The 19623-nt window shown below is 37.6% G+C and overlaps 2 protein-coding genes across 2 annotated transcripts in view; one reads left to right on the top strand and one right to left on the bottom strand.

Moving 5' to 3' along the window:
- Positions 1-1954: 1954 nt before the first annotated feature.
- On the bottom strand, positions 1955-9198 carry LOC131989663 (uncharacterized). The gene is made up of 9 exons (XM_059354961.1): positions 9102-9198; positions 8962-9024; positions 7975-8180; positions 6408-6558; positions 6194-6314; positions 4958-5118; positions 2520-2667; positions 2270-2385; positions 1955-2193 (listed from the first exon to the last, which is right to left on the bottom strand). Exons 1-9 carry the CDS (start codon positions 9130-9132, stop codon positions 2138-2140), a joined length of 1053 nt encoding a protein of 350 aa, XP_059210944.1. The 5' UTR covers positions 9133-9198; the 3' UTR covers positions 1955-2137.
- Positions 9199-12879: 3681 nt separating this feature from the next.
- The window catches only part of ppm1ka (protein phosphatase, Mg2+/Mn2+ dependent 1Ka), a 9884-nt gene continuing 3140 nt past the window's right edge, over positions 12880-19623 (top strand). Inside the window, exons 1-6 of the mRNA XM_059354959.1 lie at positions 12880-13008; positions 15267-15431; positions 17160-17336; positions 18239-18411; positions 18506-18606; positions 18839-19004. Coding sequence (XP_059210942.1) covers positions 15321-15431; positions 17160-17336; positions 18239-18411; positions 18506-18606; positions 18839-19004 — 728 coding nt within the window. The 5' untranslated portion in view covers positions 12880-13008; positions 15267-15320. The remainder of the gene's footprint in view (positions 13009-15266; positions 15432-17159; positions 17337-18238; positions 18412-18505; positions 18607-18838; positions 19005-19623) is intronic.

Below are 19623 nucleotides of genomic sequence, written 5' to 3'. Positions count from 1 at the left end.
ATAATATTAATGTAATTGTTTCTGTTATTATTCATATTTTATATAGGACAAACATTTATTATATCAGCAATAGCCTGCAAACATTTAATTTAATCCCAGTAGGAGAAAAGTGATAATGGACAAGAGTGTTTGAATTGATCGGTTGTCTGTCTCGGCTCTTTTGACTCATACTTATACATTTAAATTAAATCTTAAGGGGTTTTGTAAATTCAATAGGAACCATTGACCTTTCGTTTGTGTGTTTAAGTTGAATCAGTTGAACTCATAAGGAGAGATACTGCTGTTTGTCTTAAATGTCAATAAAGACACTGAAGGAATTTTGGATATTGTTTTGCTGCCATCTGGAGGCTAAAAGCTTCACAGTTGTGGTGGAGGAGGTGTTTAAATTAGTACCACAGACTGTATATAAATGATTAGTACTCATACAACACTGCAAAAACTGTTCTACATTAAAAAGTAAAGGTATGTCAGTGTAATCAGTTAAATGTAGTTAAAGTATAAAAATGACATCATTATATTATTACTTGTGCATTAATGTATAAGCAGGACTTTACAGTTAAAGTAGTTTTAAGTGGAGTACTTTTATTAACTAATGATTATTTTCATGAGGTATTAACCTGCTGATTATTTTCTCCATTTATCCATGGATTGTTTGGTTTCTCAAAATAGTGAGAAATGTAGCCCAAAGTGACACAAAATCTCAACATTTTTACTACTACATTACAATTATTCACATAACTCAAAGGAAAAGCATCAAATCTGGAACCATAAATTGTTGTTTTTTTTTTTTTTTTACAATCAAATGAATTTTTAGAATAATTGTTTCAGTTCTACTTTTTTCAAGACTGTCCTTCCCCCAAAACAGTACCACATTTATCATTTGTACAGCAGCTTTAAGCAACCCATATTTATGTTTTTCAGCGGCTGGAGTAACTATGAGCGGAGCCAATGAGGAAATTATGTTCTGGAGTGTACAGAACAATTCGGTCCACCTATGGGGTGGCGGGAGGCGTGGTGTATGGGTCAAACTCAACGATATTTCATGTATGTAACCAGGCCTGGAATTTCGTCATTTTAGGGGCAAGGCCACTTGGCCTTTTTTGTTGTCAATTTTTTGAGGGCACAAAGGCCAAAAGCCAGGACACCAAGGCCATAAAATAAAACAATGGTTTTTAGTCCACGTTCATATTGAAACTAATTGAAGGACTAGTAATGACGCTTCTGAGGAAGATTGGAGTCTCAGTCGAAACAGTCAAGCAGGTAAAGAAACATCTCGTTGTAAAGTAAAATGCATCAATCTTGTGCACTTTGAGAGCTAAATCAGAGCAAACACCTCACAGAACATTTTTCACATTCAGGAGATATTGTATAATAGAATCTTTGTTATCCTATATTGTGTCATTTTTAATTGCTGTCAACATGCTTTCCACTAGGACACGGAGCAGCCAGCCAGTGTGGAGAAACAGCTGGCTAGAATATTTTTCCATAAAAGTCCAAATTTGGTGCCTCTCACACATTCTAATGTCACTATTCCATCATATACACTGATCTTAATTATTACATATTTTACGAATTCTTTTAAAGGAGAATAAGGGTTCTTGTATATTTTATTTAAGGCATCTTATTTTGACAGTCTTCTTGTAAATTCTGTGGTCGATTCTGTTAACACACTGCGCTCTTATTTTGAAAGCTGCATGCGTTTAGCGACAGGAAGTTATTCAAAACAGTTTAGTGTGATAAAAACAACTTTAACTGTTAGCTAACGTTAGCTCGCGGCTACCAAACTGCATATGCAACAGTGTATTTGGACCTCTGACGGCCCAATAAACAAAGTTGCACATATCAAGAAATGAATTGTGTTTTCATCAAGTGAATTGTTTTATTTCAGAAATGAAATGAAGATATGTTATAAGGTGAACTGAACAATAAGGTGAAAGACAGAAAAACGAAGATACAACATTAAGTTTTTAGTTTAATATTCAGATTTATCAATCAGAAACACATCAGAGTGTGCAGCAGATCTGATTTAGACACAGAAAGATCCGAGAGCCTTGAGCCTTACTGTTGTGAGAGACAGTTGGGTTCATTCGACCAATCAGAGAGCAGGACTAGGCCTGGAGGCGGAGCCAGGGAACATCTACGCCGTCTTGATGACATCGTCTTTCTTCTCCTTCTGGTCTGCCTCTGGCCGAGCTGACGTGAACAGAATGATGTGTCAAGCGTTTATATATATATATTATTATTATTATTTATTTTAAAGTGTTTTTACCTTTAACAGTGAGCCAGCTGTCATGAGACTGTTCCCTCATTGTATTTTTACATCTGTAGAGTCCTTCGTCAGCCTTGGTCACTGCTTCCAGAGTTATGAGGCCATTATAGTCGTGCCTACCAAATTAAAATGAATCATTTTGTAACTGCTGCCCATTCTTTGATTACAGAAAAGATTGGAATCATTGTTAAAACACCATTCTTTCCATCAAACTGCCAACTCTTGTTTCAATTCATTCTGGATCATTTACCAGGTCACACGGCCGTTCTTGTAAAAGAAGGCCTCGAAGTTGTAGCTGATTTCCCCGGTGGTTCTGTTTCTGTGAACGCAGCGCAGCGTCACGTCCTCGCCCTCCAACACAGGAAGTCGGGGAATGTCCAGAGCTATCATCACTACAGCTGCACACAGGGAGACAGTTTGGTTGAGGGACTTCAGATGGTATGTTCTACCATGACTAGAACGGAATAAATAGTTATATTGGCCGGGTTAGTGAGCTTGTTGTTTAGCTCAGTGGTTCCAAACCAAGTGGTCGGGCACTTCCAAAGGATCACCAGATATCAATATATACACTACCGGTCAAAAGTTTTAGAACACCCCAATTTTTCCATTTTTTTATTGAAATTCAAGCAGTTCAAGTCAAATGAACAGCTTGAAAGGGTACAAAGGTAAGTGGTGAACTGCCAGAGGTAAATAAAAAAAGGTAAGCTTAACCAAAACTGAAAAATAATGTACATTTCAGATTTATACAAGTAGGCCTTTTTCAGGGAACAAGAAATGGGTTAACAACTTAACTCTATGGAGTCTTGGGCTATTTTGTCCATTTTTGAATTCTTTTCATGTCTTTGTAAGTCATTTTGTGTCTTTTTTAGTCATTTTGTGTCTTTTGGTGTCTTTTCTGGTCATTTTGTGTCTTTTTTTAGTCCTTTAGTTCAACATAAAATGTGATTTTGAATCTTTTTTTTTACTTTCAAAACACTATCATGCTCAATAAAGAATTTTAAATGTTGCAAATGTGCATTCATTTCAGAGAACACTGAGACATTAAACTGCATCATTTTCAATTAAATTCTGGAAAAGTTGGTGTGTTCTAAAACTTTTGACCAGTAGTGTATATAAACAAGACCTTTAAGAAATTGGTTGAACCTTTTTTTTAAGATTAAATACTTTGTAAATGTTAATTATTGGTTTATAAACCATCTATAAACATTATTTAGTTGGTTATTGTAAAGTGTTACCTTTACTTTTTCTCATGTTTGGGTCATTTTAGGAAAAGTCATTCAATTACGAGTTGAAAAAAAGATCAGTAAGGAGGTTTCTTATGCTCTTTAACATAGTGTCGGGTCATTTTTGACCCCTAAGAAAACTCACGGGTTAAGCCTGAAATCATTTTTTGCGAATCAGAAGTTGCTATTTCTATCATTTAGGGGATTACTTCCCTTCGCCTATAAGGTCATGTTTTTGCCTACATCTGTGTGTTGGTTTGTTCATCTGACAGAAAAACTACTGGCCTGATTTTGATGGACCTTGGTAGAAGTTTGTATCATCGACCGAGGAAGAACACATCACATGTTTGGAGTGGATCCAAATCTCAGGGCAGACACAAATGGCCTTGTTGGAGGACAGCACCCGTTACCCGCCTTATTTGTTTTTCCTTTATTTGCTCTTAAGTTCATATGAGGCACGCATTTCAACAGTGTGCGACCTGACACATGACAACCAGGAGTGTAAAAGTATTAAAAAAACAAATCCAAAATGTTTCGAATATGTTTCTTAATTTGATTAATCAAATTAAATGCATTACAAATTACATTTTCGTGTATGTATTCAGTAATTTGACGTGTTTTAAAAGTAACCTCACTAACAGAGAAATCTGTTTAGTTTTTTTTCTAGAATATAGGGAAGTATTTTATTTTTAACACCTGTTTTTTCTTGTAGAATCTTAAGCTGAAAAGTGACTTATAACTACAGCTACCAAATAATTATAATGGGGTGCAGGGTACAATATTTGCTGAAACTTAGAGGATGTGGAGCATAGAGTAACATGAAATGGAAATATGCAGCTAACGCAAAAGTAGAACCTGGTCTCACAGAAATCCGTGAAATAGCCACGGATTTTGAGTTAAGCAAAATCCGTGGCTATTTCACGGATTTCTGTGGAATAGCCACGGAATCGCTCACGGATTTCGCTACAATGCAAGTTAATGACAGTCATATCCCGTGGCCATCCCATTGATATTTTTTCCTATTGGTTTGTTCCAAGTCACGTGACTTTCAAGGTTCCGGCGGTCAGAACAAAAAACATGGCGGACAGTTCTCTCATTTTTAGCGAAAAAATTAATATTTTGACTTTGTTTCTGCATAAAAATGGATTTTGATCACATTTCTAGCGAGAAATATATCTTTTATTTTCTAAATATTCACTCAGTGAATGTACAAAATCACTTTGTATGTTGGAATAGCCACGGGATATGACTTTGCATTGTAGCGAAATCCGTATCAGTTTCACGGAAATTTGAGCGATTCCGTGGCTATTCCACGGATTTTGAGTTAAGCGAAAACCGTGGCTATTTCACGGATTTCTGTGAGACCATGTTGCAAAAGTACCATCAAATGTGTAGTGCTGAGTAGAGCTGTAGAGGGATAAAACACTGATAAGAATAAAAAGGAAAGAGAATAAAGGCTGTGTACTGGTGGTGACGTTGAGGACGTTGCTCCTCTCTCCTGCTGGATTCTCACACCAGAACAACTGATCCGACCAGGGGTGACCGGAGCGTACGGTACAGGACAGGCGGCGTCCGGAAGACACTTGGTTGGGACACTCCGTGAGATCTCCTAACCAGTTGATATGTCTTTGAAAGCAGAAGCACAGTGTGTTACTTTGGTTTACACTTTAATATTTCACCGGTTGGATGGACTGACATTAAATTTTGGACATTCATGTTCCCCAAAGGACAAAACTTACTGACTGTGGTCTTACTTTTCCTTTAATGCCACCTTGAGGTTTTTGTTTCTTAGTGAAATTTCTCAACACTGATTGGATGGATTGCCATGACATATGGTCAAGATATTCATCTTCCCCAGAGGATGAATCCCGAACAACTTTGGTGAGTACCATGATTTTCAATTGCATGGTTTTTACTTATCCTGTGAAATATTCCGATACCTTTCAACCTGATTGGCACAAGGTTGGATACAGACATTCATGGTTCCAAGATGATGAACTCTATCAATGTAATGCTCTTATTTTTCTCTAGCGGCACCATGAGGTTCACATTTGTGGTTTTGACTTATTGATGGACAACAATGCTGCCCTCAGGATTAAATGTTGGTCAAAATGTTATACTTTTGGTAATCTCTTCATTTTTCATGTTGTGCCACCAACACATCGAAATAATAGCAGTAGCAATAATATAATAGCAATGTGACTAACCAGATGAATCCTGGTTTTTAATATATTTTTTATTGCTACATGGCAAACAAGGTACCAGTAGGTGCCTTGTTGTGTTTTTTTGAGAGCTGCATATCATGAATGCTGGGTCTTGTTGGTTTTCTGAGAATCTACTGCACCTACTGGTACCTTGTTTGCCATGTAGCAATAAAAAATATACTAAAAACCTGGATTAATCTGGTTAGTCACATTGGACTGCTATTATTTTGAACACTACTGTACCTGCACATCTAAACTAATTCCAGTCAGCCTCAGCTGTACCAACACATGATACAGATAGCAATGGTGGTCCACCACTTTGTTCCAGACTGAATATCTTAACAACTACTGAAAACACGACATGAAGTTTCGTACAACTCAATTCAAGTATGCAAGGAAAATAATCTTTCACTGACTAGGATTTGTTTCTGATGGTTAGTCCAGTACAGTGAACATTGTTTGAAAATTACAATTTCAAACAAAATACTGCTACAAACCTCATCATCTTCCATTGGGTGTTGTCGTCGGGCAGCTGGCAGCTCACAGTGAACATCTCATTGTGGAAGAACTGGCTTCGGTTGTGGCTGATCACATCTATGGAGGCTCTCGGAGAAGCATCTGTGTCGGTGAGATAGATGGAAATCATGAACTTTCATTTGCAAAGCCCAACAATATTTATTGTTATTTTCACAGTATATGAAAATTGCCCACCAGCCACCCAGATCATTTGGTGCCAGTCACGAACATAAACATCAGGAAAGCTGCCGTCGCCGTTGCAGGAGTAGACACCCTGGTGCTCATGGGTAACAGGACCAAGCACATAGGAGATAGGAGATTCTGAGGCTCGCTGCCTCACCAGGACCTGTGAGAGGGGACAGTTGTTATTTTAGCTGGCCAAGTCAGTAGTTGCTGGCTTTGTTTGTTTGTCTGAAATCAAGGACCTGTCATTCTTGGAACCCATCGGCTATCAGTCTGAAGGAGATTTAGCCTCTGGGGCCAAAGGCCAAAGTAGCAACCTGATATCCAAAAATCTGGGCCAGAACGTCCTCTTCCACGCACAGGTCATTGTTTACAGCTTGATCAGCAAATTGACACAGAATGGAGTCGAGTTGAGAGATCTACAACCGTATTGTTCCTCGGCATATAAATGCAGATAGGAAAGCTAAATCATGATCTGATGGCAGTCAATGGGTTCTGTGATTTGGTATTTTGCAAACAGTTGTGGGGACTCCCTGAGAGGATCTGACCACTGGGGAGTTCCCTGAGAACTACATACCTTCAAAGACTTCTTCTGTTTACATGTGCACTGCCAATAGGAACACGCAAGTGACAGTTCATCAGAATCAGAATTAGTCAGAATCCATTTGTCTGCGTTTTCTTCTATTTTTTTTTTTCAATATGAGCAGGTGTTTGTGTTTTGTAGTGTCTGTTGTTCATTTTCCAGTCCTCTTTTGTTCAACCAATCACTGTGCACTTCACTTGTGCTGGGAAAGCACCTACTCTAAATCAAGAGCTAAAAAGTCTGTCAATTTGGTGTTCCAAGAACTATAAATGAGGAATTAGCAGCCTGTTCTCCCCTCTAAATTGTCAATGTAGGTCTTGTGTACAGGCAACCAAAAAACAAGTGATATTGACCTTTTTCACCAACCGCTGCAATGTGTCCGCCGCCATCTTGCACGACGTAGTAGTGATTGATGGCGAAGCAAAGTTAGAAGGGCGGATTTCCACAGGCACTAGAGCCTGGGGTGGTGGATGGCCCCAACAAACGGTGGACTCCCACCAGAGCAAGGTTCGTGTCCCGTGTGAAAACTAAGTAAATGATTTTCAACTTAAGTTACGTTGTTTATGAAAGTTACGTTGTTTATGAAAGTTACATTGTTTACGTAAGTTACGTTGTTTATGTAAGTTACGTGAATCACCTTTCTGAACGTAACTTCCAGTTGTAAGTGACCCTTGTAACTACTTCACTTCACTTCATTCAGACATTTATTTACTGTTTAAACTGTCTTTTAAAACGCCTTACCAGGAAGTTTTTTGCCCTACACCTATTTCAATGGTTTTGTAACACAAATTCACAGAAACTGTGTTAACAACCACAAATTCTGTGCTATTTTTAGAACGTGACGCTGTACCACGAGACACGATACTTACATACGTGTGGTAATGGGTGGTACTGACACACAACCTCTTCTGTCGTTTTAGTTGGAGAACTTGTTGGGAATTAGGTATCTAAAAATAGCTTTTGTATCTGAGTAATGTGAATGTTAACCCCCCGAACTTTCTTGGTCCTCTCTCCAGGGCTCATCTTGGTCCAGGTCAGCAGCAGGTCCATCTTGTCGCCGTAGTTCCCTTTGTCGCTGTGTGTGGTGCAGTTGATGACTATGGTGTCGCCCACATTGAGGTACCAGGTCGGGGAGACCGTGAACCTCGTTGCAACGACATCAGTATAATTCCTCTTGGTGTTGGTGTCCCGACGCTGCACGGCTGATGTCAAAGAGAAAAGAGGAGTTCTGGGTATGATTTCATCTTTATAAGAAGTATACAACATGCTGGATGTCTCTTTATGCAAAAGACATCAGATTACCACGGCTAGTAAGTTAAACTCACCAAATGTGCCTGATTTTTTTACATTTTATGATGATTCTTTAAACAAATTATTAGTGCAGTACTTAAGTACATTGTAAAAAAAAATCTGTTTAATTTACGGTAAAATACCGGCAGCTGTGGTTGCCAGAACTTCACCGTAAAAATTACAATGAGTGGATTTTCTATTCTAAATTTGAATGTAAATATCAGCAAAAACTGTAATTTAGACTGAATATTCCCGTTATTTTTAGGGTAATTGTGTCATTCATTCACACATCATGGTATTTCTCCATAATTTTTGCATTAAAATGTTATATTTTTACAGCAAAACTGTGTGTTTCTTCCACTTTAATAAAGAAAAAAGTAAGTTTTGTGCTATTCTTTGATTTACGGTAATTAAAAGTGTCTAATACGGTGATATACATATATTTTAATTTTACGCCCTATTTCTGATTTATTTGACAGTGTTTTACTGTTATTTCTACAAACATTTTTTACAGTGTAGTCAAAGTTTTAGTTACATTCCTGCCACTGTCTATGACTTAAGAGTACATTAACCTAGGCTAGAAAACAAACTGAACTTTTTGATCTGCACAAAAAAAAAACTTTTTAAAATAAAATCCAGTATGCATATTGTCCTGCAGATAAACCTGCAGTAAAGTTACTGAAAAATACTCACAATGGGACGAAGAGCCATCGAAAATATTGTCTGCATCCACAAAGTAGAAGTGGACACACAGCACTGAAACACAGAGGAAAATATTTTTTTTTAAATGTTTTCCTAAAGTTAGAAATAAAGTTAGGAATAAAAACACTTACAGAGAAGTCCGCAGACTGAAGCGAGTGTCATCTTGTTGAAGTCTCGTCTCTCTTCTGTCACACTGATGAGTTTTGTCAGGACCAGAGACTGTATATAAATGAGGTCAGGACTCTTGAAATGTGTATTTTGTAGCCGGTCACTGACCCCAGATTACCTAAAGAGTTCACAGTGGGTCAGGTGATTTTTACTCCCAGCCCTCTGATTGGTTTCTGTTTGCTAAATTTTCTGATGCTGGGTTCATTTTTAACTTTCTGCTTTTATTAGTTTTATTAGTTTACAGTTTTTCTTGATTGCTAAGACACATTTCTTGAAAGCTGCTCCCCTTTTCTCTAAACTGTGAACACAAAACCCAATTTTCAAGCTACATTCACAAAACCTCAGAGTCTTCTTGCAAAACCAAACTTTCACCTCAAAACAGTTCAATCTGTGCTCAAAACTGAACCATGTTGTCAAATCGTGCCCCGAGTCAATCAAAATTAAAAACACTACTGAGCAGTCACTAAACACTCGATAGAAACATAGAAAACACAATGCTCAGGACATGAAGCTGGAGAAATACATGTTCATTGTTCACTGTAGGCTAAATGCATGTTGCAAAAAATATACTGGCCTACAAACAGACCAACCCTCCATTACAATACTACAGTACATTGGTACAGTGATGTACTGACACATATATTTACTTACAGTACTGTGGTACAGTATATAGTATGTCATCCAGTAATTGCTGTCAACATTCACATACTGTACTATAATGTCAAAACAGGTATTTACCTGTTCTCTTCTCTAAATCTTTAGATTCTGGTGGACACAGTGAATCTACTGATGTTTGGTTGTACCTTTGTCCCGCCTCCCTCATGCTCATACCATGGACAAGAACATGGTCAATCACAGAAGCTCTGATTTCATCAGATATTACTGTTCTTTGTCTTCACTGACCACCTCAACCTCCTCTCACAGGAACTCTTCCTCTCAGATTTCTATCCATTGTAGGGCCTCACCAACCAGTGCTCTCTGAACTGCCTTATATGTTCCCTCACATCATCAGCCACAAGTGTGATCAATTTTGAGTTGTTGTGTTCAAGTGGTGACCCTTGTGCTTTAATTGTGTTTGACTTTTGTCACCAGATTCCTGTCCATTCCTGATACACGCCACAATAGCAGTGTTGTCGGAGTACTTCTGGATGTGGCAGGACTCAGAGTTGTATTTGAAATCTGCTGTGTAGTGTGAACAGGAATGGAGCCAGAACAGTGCCTTGTGGAGCCCCTGTACAGTGTGAACAGGAGTGGAGCCAGAGCAGTGCCTTGTGGAGCCCCTGTACAGTGTGAACAGGAGTGGAGCCAGAACAGTGCCTTGTGGAGCCCCTGTGCTGCTCATTAATGTCCCAGAAACACAGTTCCCCAACCTGACATACAGTGGTCTTCCTGTCAGCTAATCTGTGATCCAGGAGATGAAGGAAAGATCCACTCCATCTCTGTCAGCTTGTTTTTGAGTATGTTGGGTTGGATGGTGTTGAATGCGCTTGAAAAATCAAAGAACATGATTCTCACATAAGCACCAGTTTCCTCCAGATGAGCAAGAACATGGTGAAGCATGTAGAGAACGGCATCGTTCACTCCCATGTGTTGTTTGTATGCAAACTGCAGGGGCTCGAGTTTATCTTTGACTTCAAAGAAGCATTGACCTTTGGTTTGTGTGTTAAAGTTGAATCAGTTGAACTCATAAGGAGAGATACTGCTGTTTATCTTAAACGTCAATAAAGACACTGGAGGAATTTTGAATACAGTTTTGCTGCCATCTGGAGGCTAAAAGCTTCACAGTAGTGGTGGAGGATGCAACACTGCAAAAACTGTTCTACATTAAAAAGTAAAAGTATGTCAGTATAATCAGTTAAATGTATAAAAATGACATCATTATATTATTAATTATTAATTAATTATATTATTATTATTATTATTATTACATTAATAATATTGTACTTTTCATTCCACTACATTTAGCTGACAGCTTTAGTTACTTTACAGGTCGAAATTTAACAAAAAGTGATAATAAAGTGAAAAGTTTTTTTTTAATTAAACCTCAAAGTAGTTTAAATGAGCCCTATCTTTACAAAATTACAACACTGCTTACATAAATGCATCAATGATAGTAATCCAATATTATATTTAGAACATATTGAGAACATTTTTGAGTGGGTCCATTCCGCAATACTTTTACTTTTGATACTTTAAGTACATTTTGATGCTGATACTTTTGCACTTTTACTAAAGTAAGGTTTGAATGCAGGACTTTTACTGTAGTGGAGTAATTTCACAGTGTGGTATTAGTACTTTTACTGAAATAAGGGAACTGAAATCTTTCCACAGCTGGTAGTGTCTTGCCTTAATCCTGTAAAGCCAAGTGTATCATATTTGATACATACGTTTTTGAGACCTCTACATCATCAGTGTGATATTTTTTTCCAGAAAAACCTGATCAGATACATGCAGTACCTGAATAATCCATTATGGATCAGGAATTAATGCACCTGAAGGCCTTCACTGGAGATATTCCAATATGGCTGCCATCAATCAGTGACCCACATGTCAATTTTGAAAAAGTTAAGATAATAAGAACTTTCAAATTTTCAAATCAATTGGAAAATTTAATAGACTGATGTAACGTAAAATTAATTAATATTTCATATTTCACTTAAGTTATATTAAAATCGTGTTGAAATTTTTTGTATCAAATTTGATACAGCAGGTATTAACGATAACTTATTTGAAAATTTGTCAGTTGTTATTTTATTGCATTTCATACATTATGCATTAAATAAAGCAACATACAGTCTTTTTCTCATTTAGGTAAACATTAAGTAAAGGTTTAACTGACATAATTAGGTATATTTAGAGTAAATTCAGATACCTCTCGAACAATTCAAAGAAATACATAATTTGGGGTTTTTTGGGGTGTGCATTTTTAGGTGGCAAAAAAATTGAGCTGTGTTGAAGATAAACAAACTGAGCAACACATTGCACAAAAATACCTGATGTAGCAAAAATAATTTGCCGGTTCCACTGGTGATGAAAACTTCATATCAGCAGATGTATGATGTTGTGTTGTATGGAAAAATGTTATTTTGTATGTTTGAGGAAAATGTTAAAAGGAAAGTCAAAGTTTTAATTGGATAAAAATATTAGGTTTTATATGTTTTTGTTATTTCAAGAAAAACAAGCTGTGAGCAGCATATTGCACTTTTACATTTGTTTTATTATTATTAGCCTATTATTTGGCAGCAGGTTCAATAAACACTCCATTTCTTTTCATCAGTTGGGTCATTTTTAGCATAATTTATTATTTTTATCAAAGGTTTTTCTTTTGCAGCATTTATTTTTATTTCTGTACTTTTCTTAATTTTACTACTGTGAGCTTTTATTTATTTTGTCTGTTTGTATTTTATTCTAATATTAACTTCTTTGTGGTACTTTTTCACTCTGAAACGCTTCTTTTTCAATGTGCATCCAAAAAATATAATTTTCTGGTTTAGGCTTTTAGGGTTTCTCAAAATGTACAGTACTTATGTAAATGTACTTCCACCCCTGGTTTATAATTATCAGAGTTTGTGTCAGTTAAAAATAATAACTCAATAAGTGAGGAGAAAGGTGAGAAGGCTCCAGTTACAGACGCTCCACTTTTTTTTGGCTTGGCGCCAAAATCAGGCACGCCCACTCTGAAAGCATTCGACTGTGACGTTGCCGGCTCCTGATTGGTCGCTCGCGGCTCCGCTCCAGTGTCCTCGAGCCGAGCCCCCCGCGAGCTCAGCAGCCACAGCGCAGGGGGCGACTGACGGCCGAAGGACACCTGTTGCCACGGAAACAGCACCGGCGGGAAAAATCACCAATTAAAGAAAACTGAAGAAGAAGGTGAGTTTTTGTCAGCGCCATTTTTGTTGTCAGTTCACTCAGATAATTTACTTAAATAAAAGTGCTAAAACTTCTGTGTAGAAATACAAAATAAGTGACAAAAGTTTTATCAGATACTTTATACAGCATTCATGTATATATTTGTTGATAAAACGCTGTTTAACGTAGCAAAATGGTGTTAAAAGTAAATTATTTGTCTCAGTTGAGGGGAAAGTACTCATAAAGCATTCTGGAGTAAATGCACCACTGCTGTTAATTAATATGTTCACAGTTATTCTTTTAAACTATTGTTATTTACTGAAGCAACGCCCCAAATACGACATTTCTTTATTAGTTATTATTTTTTGCAGTTTATTTTCAATATATATATATTTTTTTTATTAAATATATTTTTAAAACTATTGACAGCCCTTAAACTAGTTTATATGGAGCATATTATATGTTGTAATTAAGTAATTTTGTGTCTTTGCTTTGGTATATTTATTATTTTATTTTTTTGTTTTTGTTTACACTGTGCTATACTATATGCTTTTACATAAAACCATTGTAGTTAGGAATCATTTTTACTTAACTATGTCAAATATGGCATTTCTTTGTTAGTTTTCAGACTTTTTTTATATTTATTTTTTGCAGTCAGAATAATTTTTATACATACAAGGAATTTGCTGTCGCATTGTGCATTGGTGCATAAGAACACACAAAGTGCTAAAGATAAATATAAATTAAGCAGCTTAAATAGAAAATAATAGAAAGAATAGAAAAATTCAACATGCAAAAATATATTTTTTAAATATATAAAAATATAAAAAGTACAATTAACATGTTAGTTTGTCTCCATCTAATAGTAAATACATTGTGATGGTTATTCTAATTATGTATAAATAAGATTAAATAGCATAAATTCCATTTTAAAAAGTGTCCTCTCTATTCTAAATCTTTATATAAAACAAAGAGGATGATTTGTAGTCATCCGTAACTTGTTTATGTGTCACTGGGTAAACTCTTGACCCAAATACGCATGTGCATTGTTGTGTTTTGTCAACAACAAGAGGTCACATGTGTCTCAGTGTGTACAAACTGTTCAGGCTGCCATGTAGAGGTCATACGCACAGATTGTACAAAGTTAAACCTCTCATGTGCGTATTTCTTGGCTCGACACTGAAGTTAAATCCAAGTATATCAGCAGTTGGTGAAGCAATCAATGTTGTATCAGTGCTGATTACCAACACGGCTTTATTTACTCTGGCAAGACACTTTACACTGACAGCGTGGCATCAGGTAAAGACTGCTTCAAAGGGAAATGGAGTAAAGGTGAACAAGGTGGAGAGTAACTAAGTCATGTATTTCTATTTTCTGCTTTGTTTTTGCATTGTTATGATATAAGATAAGGGTCATATTCTTAAGATAGCAGGGGATAAAGTTGTTAAAATGAACTCTACCGTCACCAGCTTTGCATTAAAGTGATATAATTATAAAATCCAATATTATAATATAGCCTGTTTTTTCTGAAATGGGCAATTATTAAAGCTGGAAAAATATCACAATATTCTTTACCTCAATATCCATGTTAAGAAGATATTATAGGGTTTATTTTTGGTCAGATTTTTTGCTAAATAGTCATCAGTAATGTGATTATAACGGCCTGGAAAAAGGCAAATGATAGAAGACCAAGAGCAGACTGGTACACTAAGAAAATTGCATAATTTTACTGTAATTCGTCTTCTAAAACCAGAAAAAGACACTTGTACTATATTCTGATAAACAAAATCAAATTTAAATGACATTTAATTACATTTTTACCTTTCCAGACACTGTCTATTATACAGCATGTTATGTTTCATTTGTAATAACGTTGTCAAAGTGAATCATGCTTTCATTTTCCCCTTAGAAGTAACCCAGGTTCAAAATAAAAGCTCTACATGTGGTTTTATATTTTTCCATCAGCAGATACGGTTTGTTTCTTTCAGAGTATTAGTAATTAATACGAGGTAACCCTCTGCTATAACACAGCAGGAGGTGTAGGGCTATTTGTGGAGGACACACACTCAGATATATCCACAGAAAAGATTGGGAGGTGTGATAGAAAGAAGAGGATGTTCCAGCTGGAAGGATCAAACTTCAAAATGCCGCCAACAGCTGACCGTCCCTCATTTTTCTCTGACCTTTTATCACTCTGCATCCATCATCGATTCCATATCTGAAAACTGAAGCCAAAAATAGTACTGGGAGATTAAAATGTCAATGTATTTTTATTTCAGAGGCCCCGCTGCCCATCCAGGTGTTTCCTCCACAGCTGTTAGAGACACTCAGCCATGTCGTCCACAGTTCTGCTCAACCTGCTACGATGTGGTCGCTCGGCTATCAGCAGGCAAACCTTCCTCACCCTACGCTCGTCGCCAGAAACATCCACAACTTCTGGACAGGTGAGTGTTAGTCTAGACGGATTTCAGAATAAAGGCCTTCCATAAGAAGTGAGGAGCATTTATGGGTACAAGTCAGGAACCGGCCTACCTTACATATCTCAAGGGTGCTGAGTCCAAAAAAAATGGTTCCCAAGCGAAATTTTGAGTTTTTGACCTTCTAATTTGTATCAAATGGCCACCAAATGCCCATCTTGCACAGTGATTGGACCATTTCCCCTTAATTTTTTTGTAAGTAGGCAATCAAGATGAGGAAATTAAGTTTCTAGATTTATAGTCTAGAGTCAGAGCAAGGATATAGTGGAGGCTCAGTGTCTTTTTTATGTATATATATATATATATATATATATATATATATATGCAAAATACCAACTCGAACATTTAAAAGTGATATTGATTGAATATTTATGTTGGCCTTAAAAAATGACACAAATAATGCTTAATTTAACCTTAAAAGTTGGTATTTTGCATATTTAAACGTGTCTTTTTTATATACATAAAAAAGACACTGAGCCTCCATTATATCCTTGTTTTGACCCTAGACTATAGATCTAGAAACTTAATTTCCTCATGTTTGATTGCCTACTTACAAAAAAACTAAGGGGACAATGGTCCAACGACCAACGGCCGCCATTTTGATATGCAAATGAGAAGGTCAAAAACTCAAAATTTCACTTGCGGACCATTTTTTTGGATTCAGCACCCTTGGAATAAGTAAAGTAGGCCGGTTCCTGACTTGTACCCATAAATGCTCCTCACTTTCACTTTTTGAACCATTCCGTCGAGACTATGTCTTTGAAACACCAAACCACACAACCTCATTCATAAACCTAACAATCGTTACTACTACTCTAAGGTTAGGGCAAAAAAAAGTTAATGGCTAGGAGTTATTAAAGATGTATGATTAAAATAAATGGCAAGCTGCAACCTCAAGTGCTGACAAGTCAAACCAATGCGGAAGTGCCTTAAACCTGCATTCTATCTATCAGCCAGCAGGGGGGCGACTCCACTGGCTGCAAAAAGAAGTCAGTTTGTATGTAAGTCAATAGAGAAATTAGCCTACTTCTCAGTAAACATTCTCATAATTAGTTTATGGTCTCAATAGTTAGTTTCAAATTTTCTTCAATACATCACGATGTTCATTCAGTAACTTGTGGTCCCATTCTGAGTAAAATAGACGATAAATCAAGACACAAAGTTAGGGCGGGGCTACTGTATGATTGACAGTGATTCATAATGTTTTCTGGAATATTTTGGTCGCCTAAAAACGTCTTGTTCAGTGTTCAGTTGGACTAAAAGACACTGTTAGCTGATGAAGTAGCATCATTTAGAATAGCGATCTGTTCTGTACTTGTACCAGCTGCAAAACAACAATGGCAACAGCTAGAAACCAATATGGCGACGGCCAAAACACCGAACTCAAGGTTTTAAGGCAGCAGTCCACAAACCAATGGGTGACGTCATAGACTGCATCCACAAATTATACAGTCTGTGGTCAATGTTTTTCATAGACAACTTACCTTGCATAAAAACATTAGTTACGTAAATATGTGACACATTGTTTTCACATGGGACTCGAACGCCGGTCTCCTGGTTGACAGTCCTGGTTTGTTTGACTCATACAGAATTTATCTTCCTACCAGACTGCCCTGTAATATTACCTAATTTAAGTGTAATTTGCAAATAGCCACTCACTTATCCATATCAACTGTCTGATTGGTCGCCCTGCAGGTGGGCGGGGCTTTGTTCGGAGTGGTGGGCGTGCGGCACGCTAGTGGTTCAGCTCGTTTCGACAGCGACGGCAGCGGCCGGCCGGTCACCTGGGACTCATTCGGTATCTGGGACAACAGGATAGAAGAACCGATACTGCTGCCATCCAGCATCAGATATGGAAAACCCATTCCACAGGTGATGGATGGATGGATGGATGGATGGATGGATGGATGGATGGATAAACAGATGGATAAACGGATGGATGGATGGATGGATGGATAAACAAATGGATGGATGGATGAACGGACCGGTGGATGGATGGATGGATGGATGGATGGATGGATGAACGGACAGGTGGATGTATTGATGGATAAACGGATGGATGGATGGATGGATGGATGGATGGATGGATGAACGGACAGGTGGATGTATTGATGGATAAACGGATGGATGGATGGATGGATGGATGGATGGAAGGATGGATGGATGAACGGACAGGTGGATGTATTGATGGATAAACAGATGGAAGGATGGATGGATGGATAAACGGATGAACGGACAGGTGGACGTATAAATGGATGGATGGATGGATGGATGGATAAACAGATGGATGGATGGATGGATGGATGAACGGACAGGTGGATGTATTGATGGATAAACGGATGGATGGATGGATGGATGGATGGATGGATGGATGGATGGATGGATGGATGGATGGATGGATGGATGGATGGAAGGATGGATGGATGAACGGACAGGTGGATGTATTGATGGATAAACAGATGGATGGATGGATGGATGGATGAACAGACAGGTGGATGTATTGATGGTTAAACAGATGGATGGATGAACAGACAGGTGGACGTATAAATGGATGGATGGATGTATTAACAAATTGATGAATTAATGGATGAATAGACTGCATGGTTTGATAAACGGATGGATGAACAGACATATTGGTGGGGGATGGATGAACAGACAGATGGATGGATGGATGAACAGACAGATGGATGGATGAACAGGCATATTGGTGGGGGATGGATGAACATGTTTATGAATAACTGCCTAACAGATGACTGGATGAATCACCCTCTCAGGTCAGTCTGTCCCGGGTCGGCAGTGCGTCAGTTTTGGGTCTCAGGAAGCAAAACGAGGACCGTCTCCGTTTCGCCCGTATCCACGACAACCTGCTGTACTTCGCTGTGTTTGACGGCCACGGCGGCCCGCACGCCGCCGACTACTGCTACACCTTCATGGAGAAGTTCATCAGGTGGAATATTTTTATTGGAATTCTAATAAAGCAACATTTAACAAGCTCATCAGAATGTATGAAATTAAAACAGTTGTTGATTGTTTTTGTGCAGAGACGCTCTGGAGGAGGAGGACGACCTGGAGAAAGTTTTAAAGAAAGCATTTTTAGACGTTGACAAGGCGCTACACACACATCTCAGCTACTTCAACAACCGTGAGACACACACACACACAAACACAAATACTTACTACACAGTACATTTTAGATGAATGTAATAATAATGTTACAATATTAATAATTAAAATTGTGTGAAAATATAGTGCTGCAGCAAAAAAACAATAAACAAAAAAGAAACAAAGTATGCGGAATGTAAGACCAAAAAAACATTAAAAAACACAGTAAAAATGGTTTAAAAGTGCTGAGTACTTCATGTTCTCCTCCTCAGTCTCCTTCCTGACAGCCGGCACCACGGCAACGGTGGCGATGCTCCGTGATGGCGTGGAGCTGGTGGTGGCGAGTGCTGGCGACAGCCGGGCGATGCTGTGCAGGAAGGGACGAGCACACAAGCTGACCAAAGATCACACACCTGACCGCAAGGACGAGAGGCACAGGTAACACCTGCTGCCACATGTTCCTGTTCAAATCCATCTAAAATAAAAACCCTAACAATAGTCTAGACGGAATGGTCCAAAAAGTGAAAGTGAGGAGCATTTATGGGTACAAGTCAGGAACCGGCCTACTTTACTTATTCCAAGGGTGCTGAATACAAAAAAAATGGTTCCCAAGCAAAATTTTTAGTTTTTGACCTTCTCATTTGCATATCAAAATGGCCGCCGTTGGTCGTTGGACCATTTCCCCTTAGTTTTTTTGTAAGTAGGCAATCAAAGATGAGGAAATTAAGTTTCTGGATCTATAGTCTGGGGTCAAAGCAAGGATATAGTGGAGGCTCAGTGTCTTTTTATGTATATATATATATATATATATATATATATATATGCAAAATACCAACTCTTAAGGTGAAATTAAGCATTATTTGTGTCATTTTTTAAGGCCGACATAAATGTTCAATCAATATCACTTTTAAATGTTCCAGTTGGTATTTTGCAGATATATATATATATATATATATATATATATATATACACATAAAAAAGACACTGAGCCTCCACTATATCCTTGCTCTGACTCTAGACTATAGATCTAGAAACTTAATTTCCTCATCTTTGATTG

Source organism: Centropristis striata, chromosome 17 (genome assembly GCF_030273125.1).
Source record: "Centropristis striata isolate RG_2023a ecotype Rhode Island chromosome 17, C.striata_1.0, whole genome shotgun sequence".
Classification (NCBI taxonomy): domain Eukaryota; kingdom Metazoa; phylum Chordata; class Actinopteri; order Perciformes; family Serranidae; genus Centropristis; species Centropristis striata.
This window is presented reverse-complemented; position numbering and strand designations above follow the sequence as displayed.

Coding starts and splice junctions, on each gene's coding strand:
- LOC131989663 (XM_059354961.1), bottom strand. CDS start 9,132: ATGACACTCGCTTCAGTCTGCGGACTTCTCT. Junction 8,181..8,961: donor CGATGGCTCTTCGTCCCATT/GTGAGTATTTTT, acceptor CTTTGACATCAG/CCGTGCAGCGTCGGGACACC. Junction 2,194..2,269: donor CAGCTGGCTCACTGTTAAAG/GTAAAAACACTT, acceptor TGTTCACGTCAG/CTCGGCCAGAGGCAGACCAG.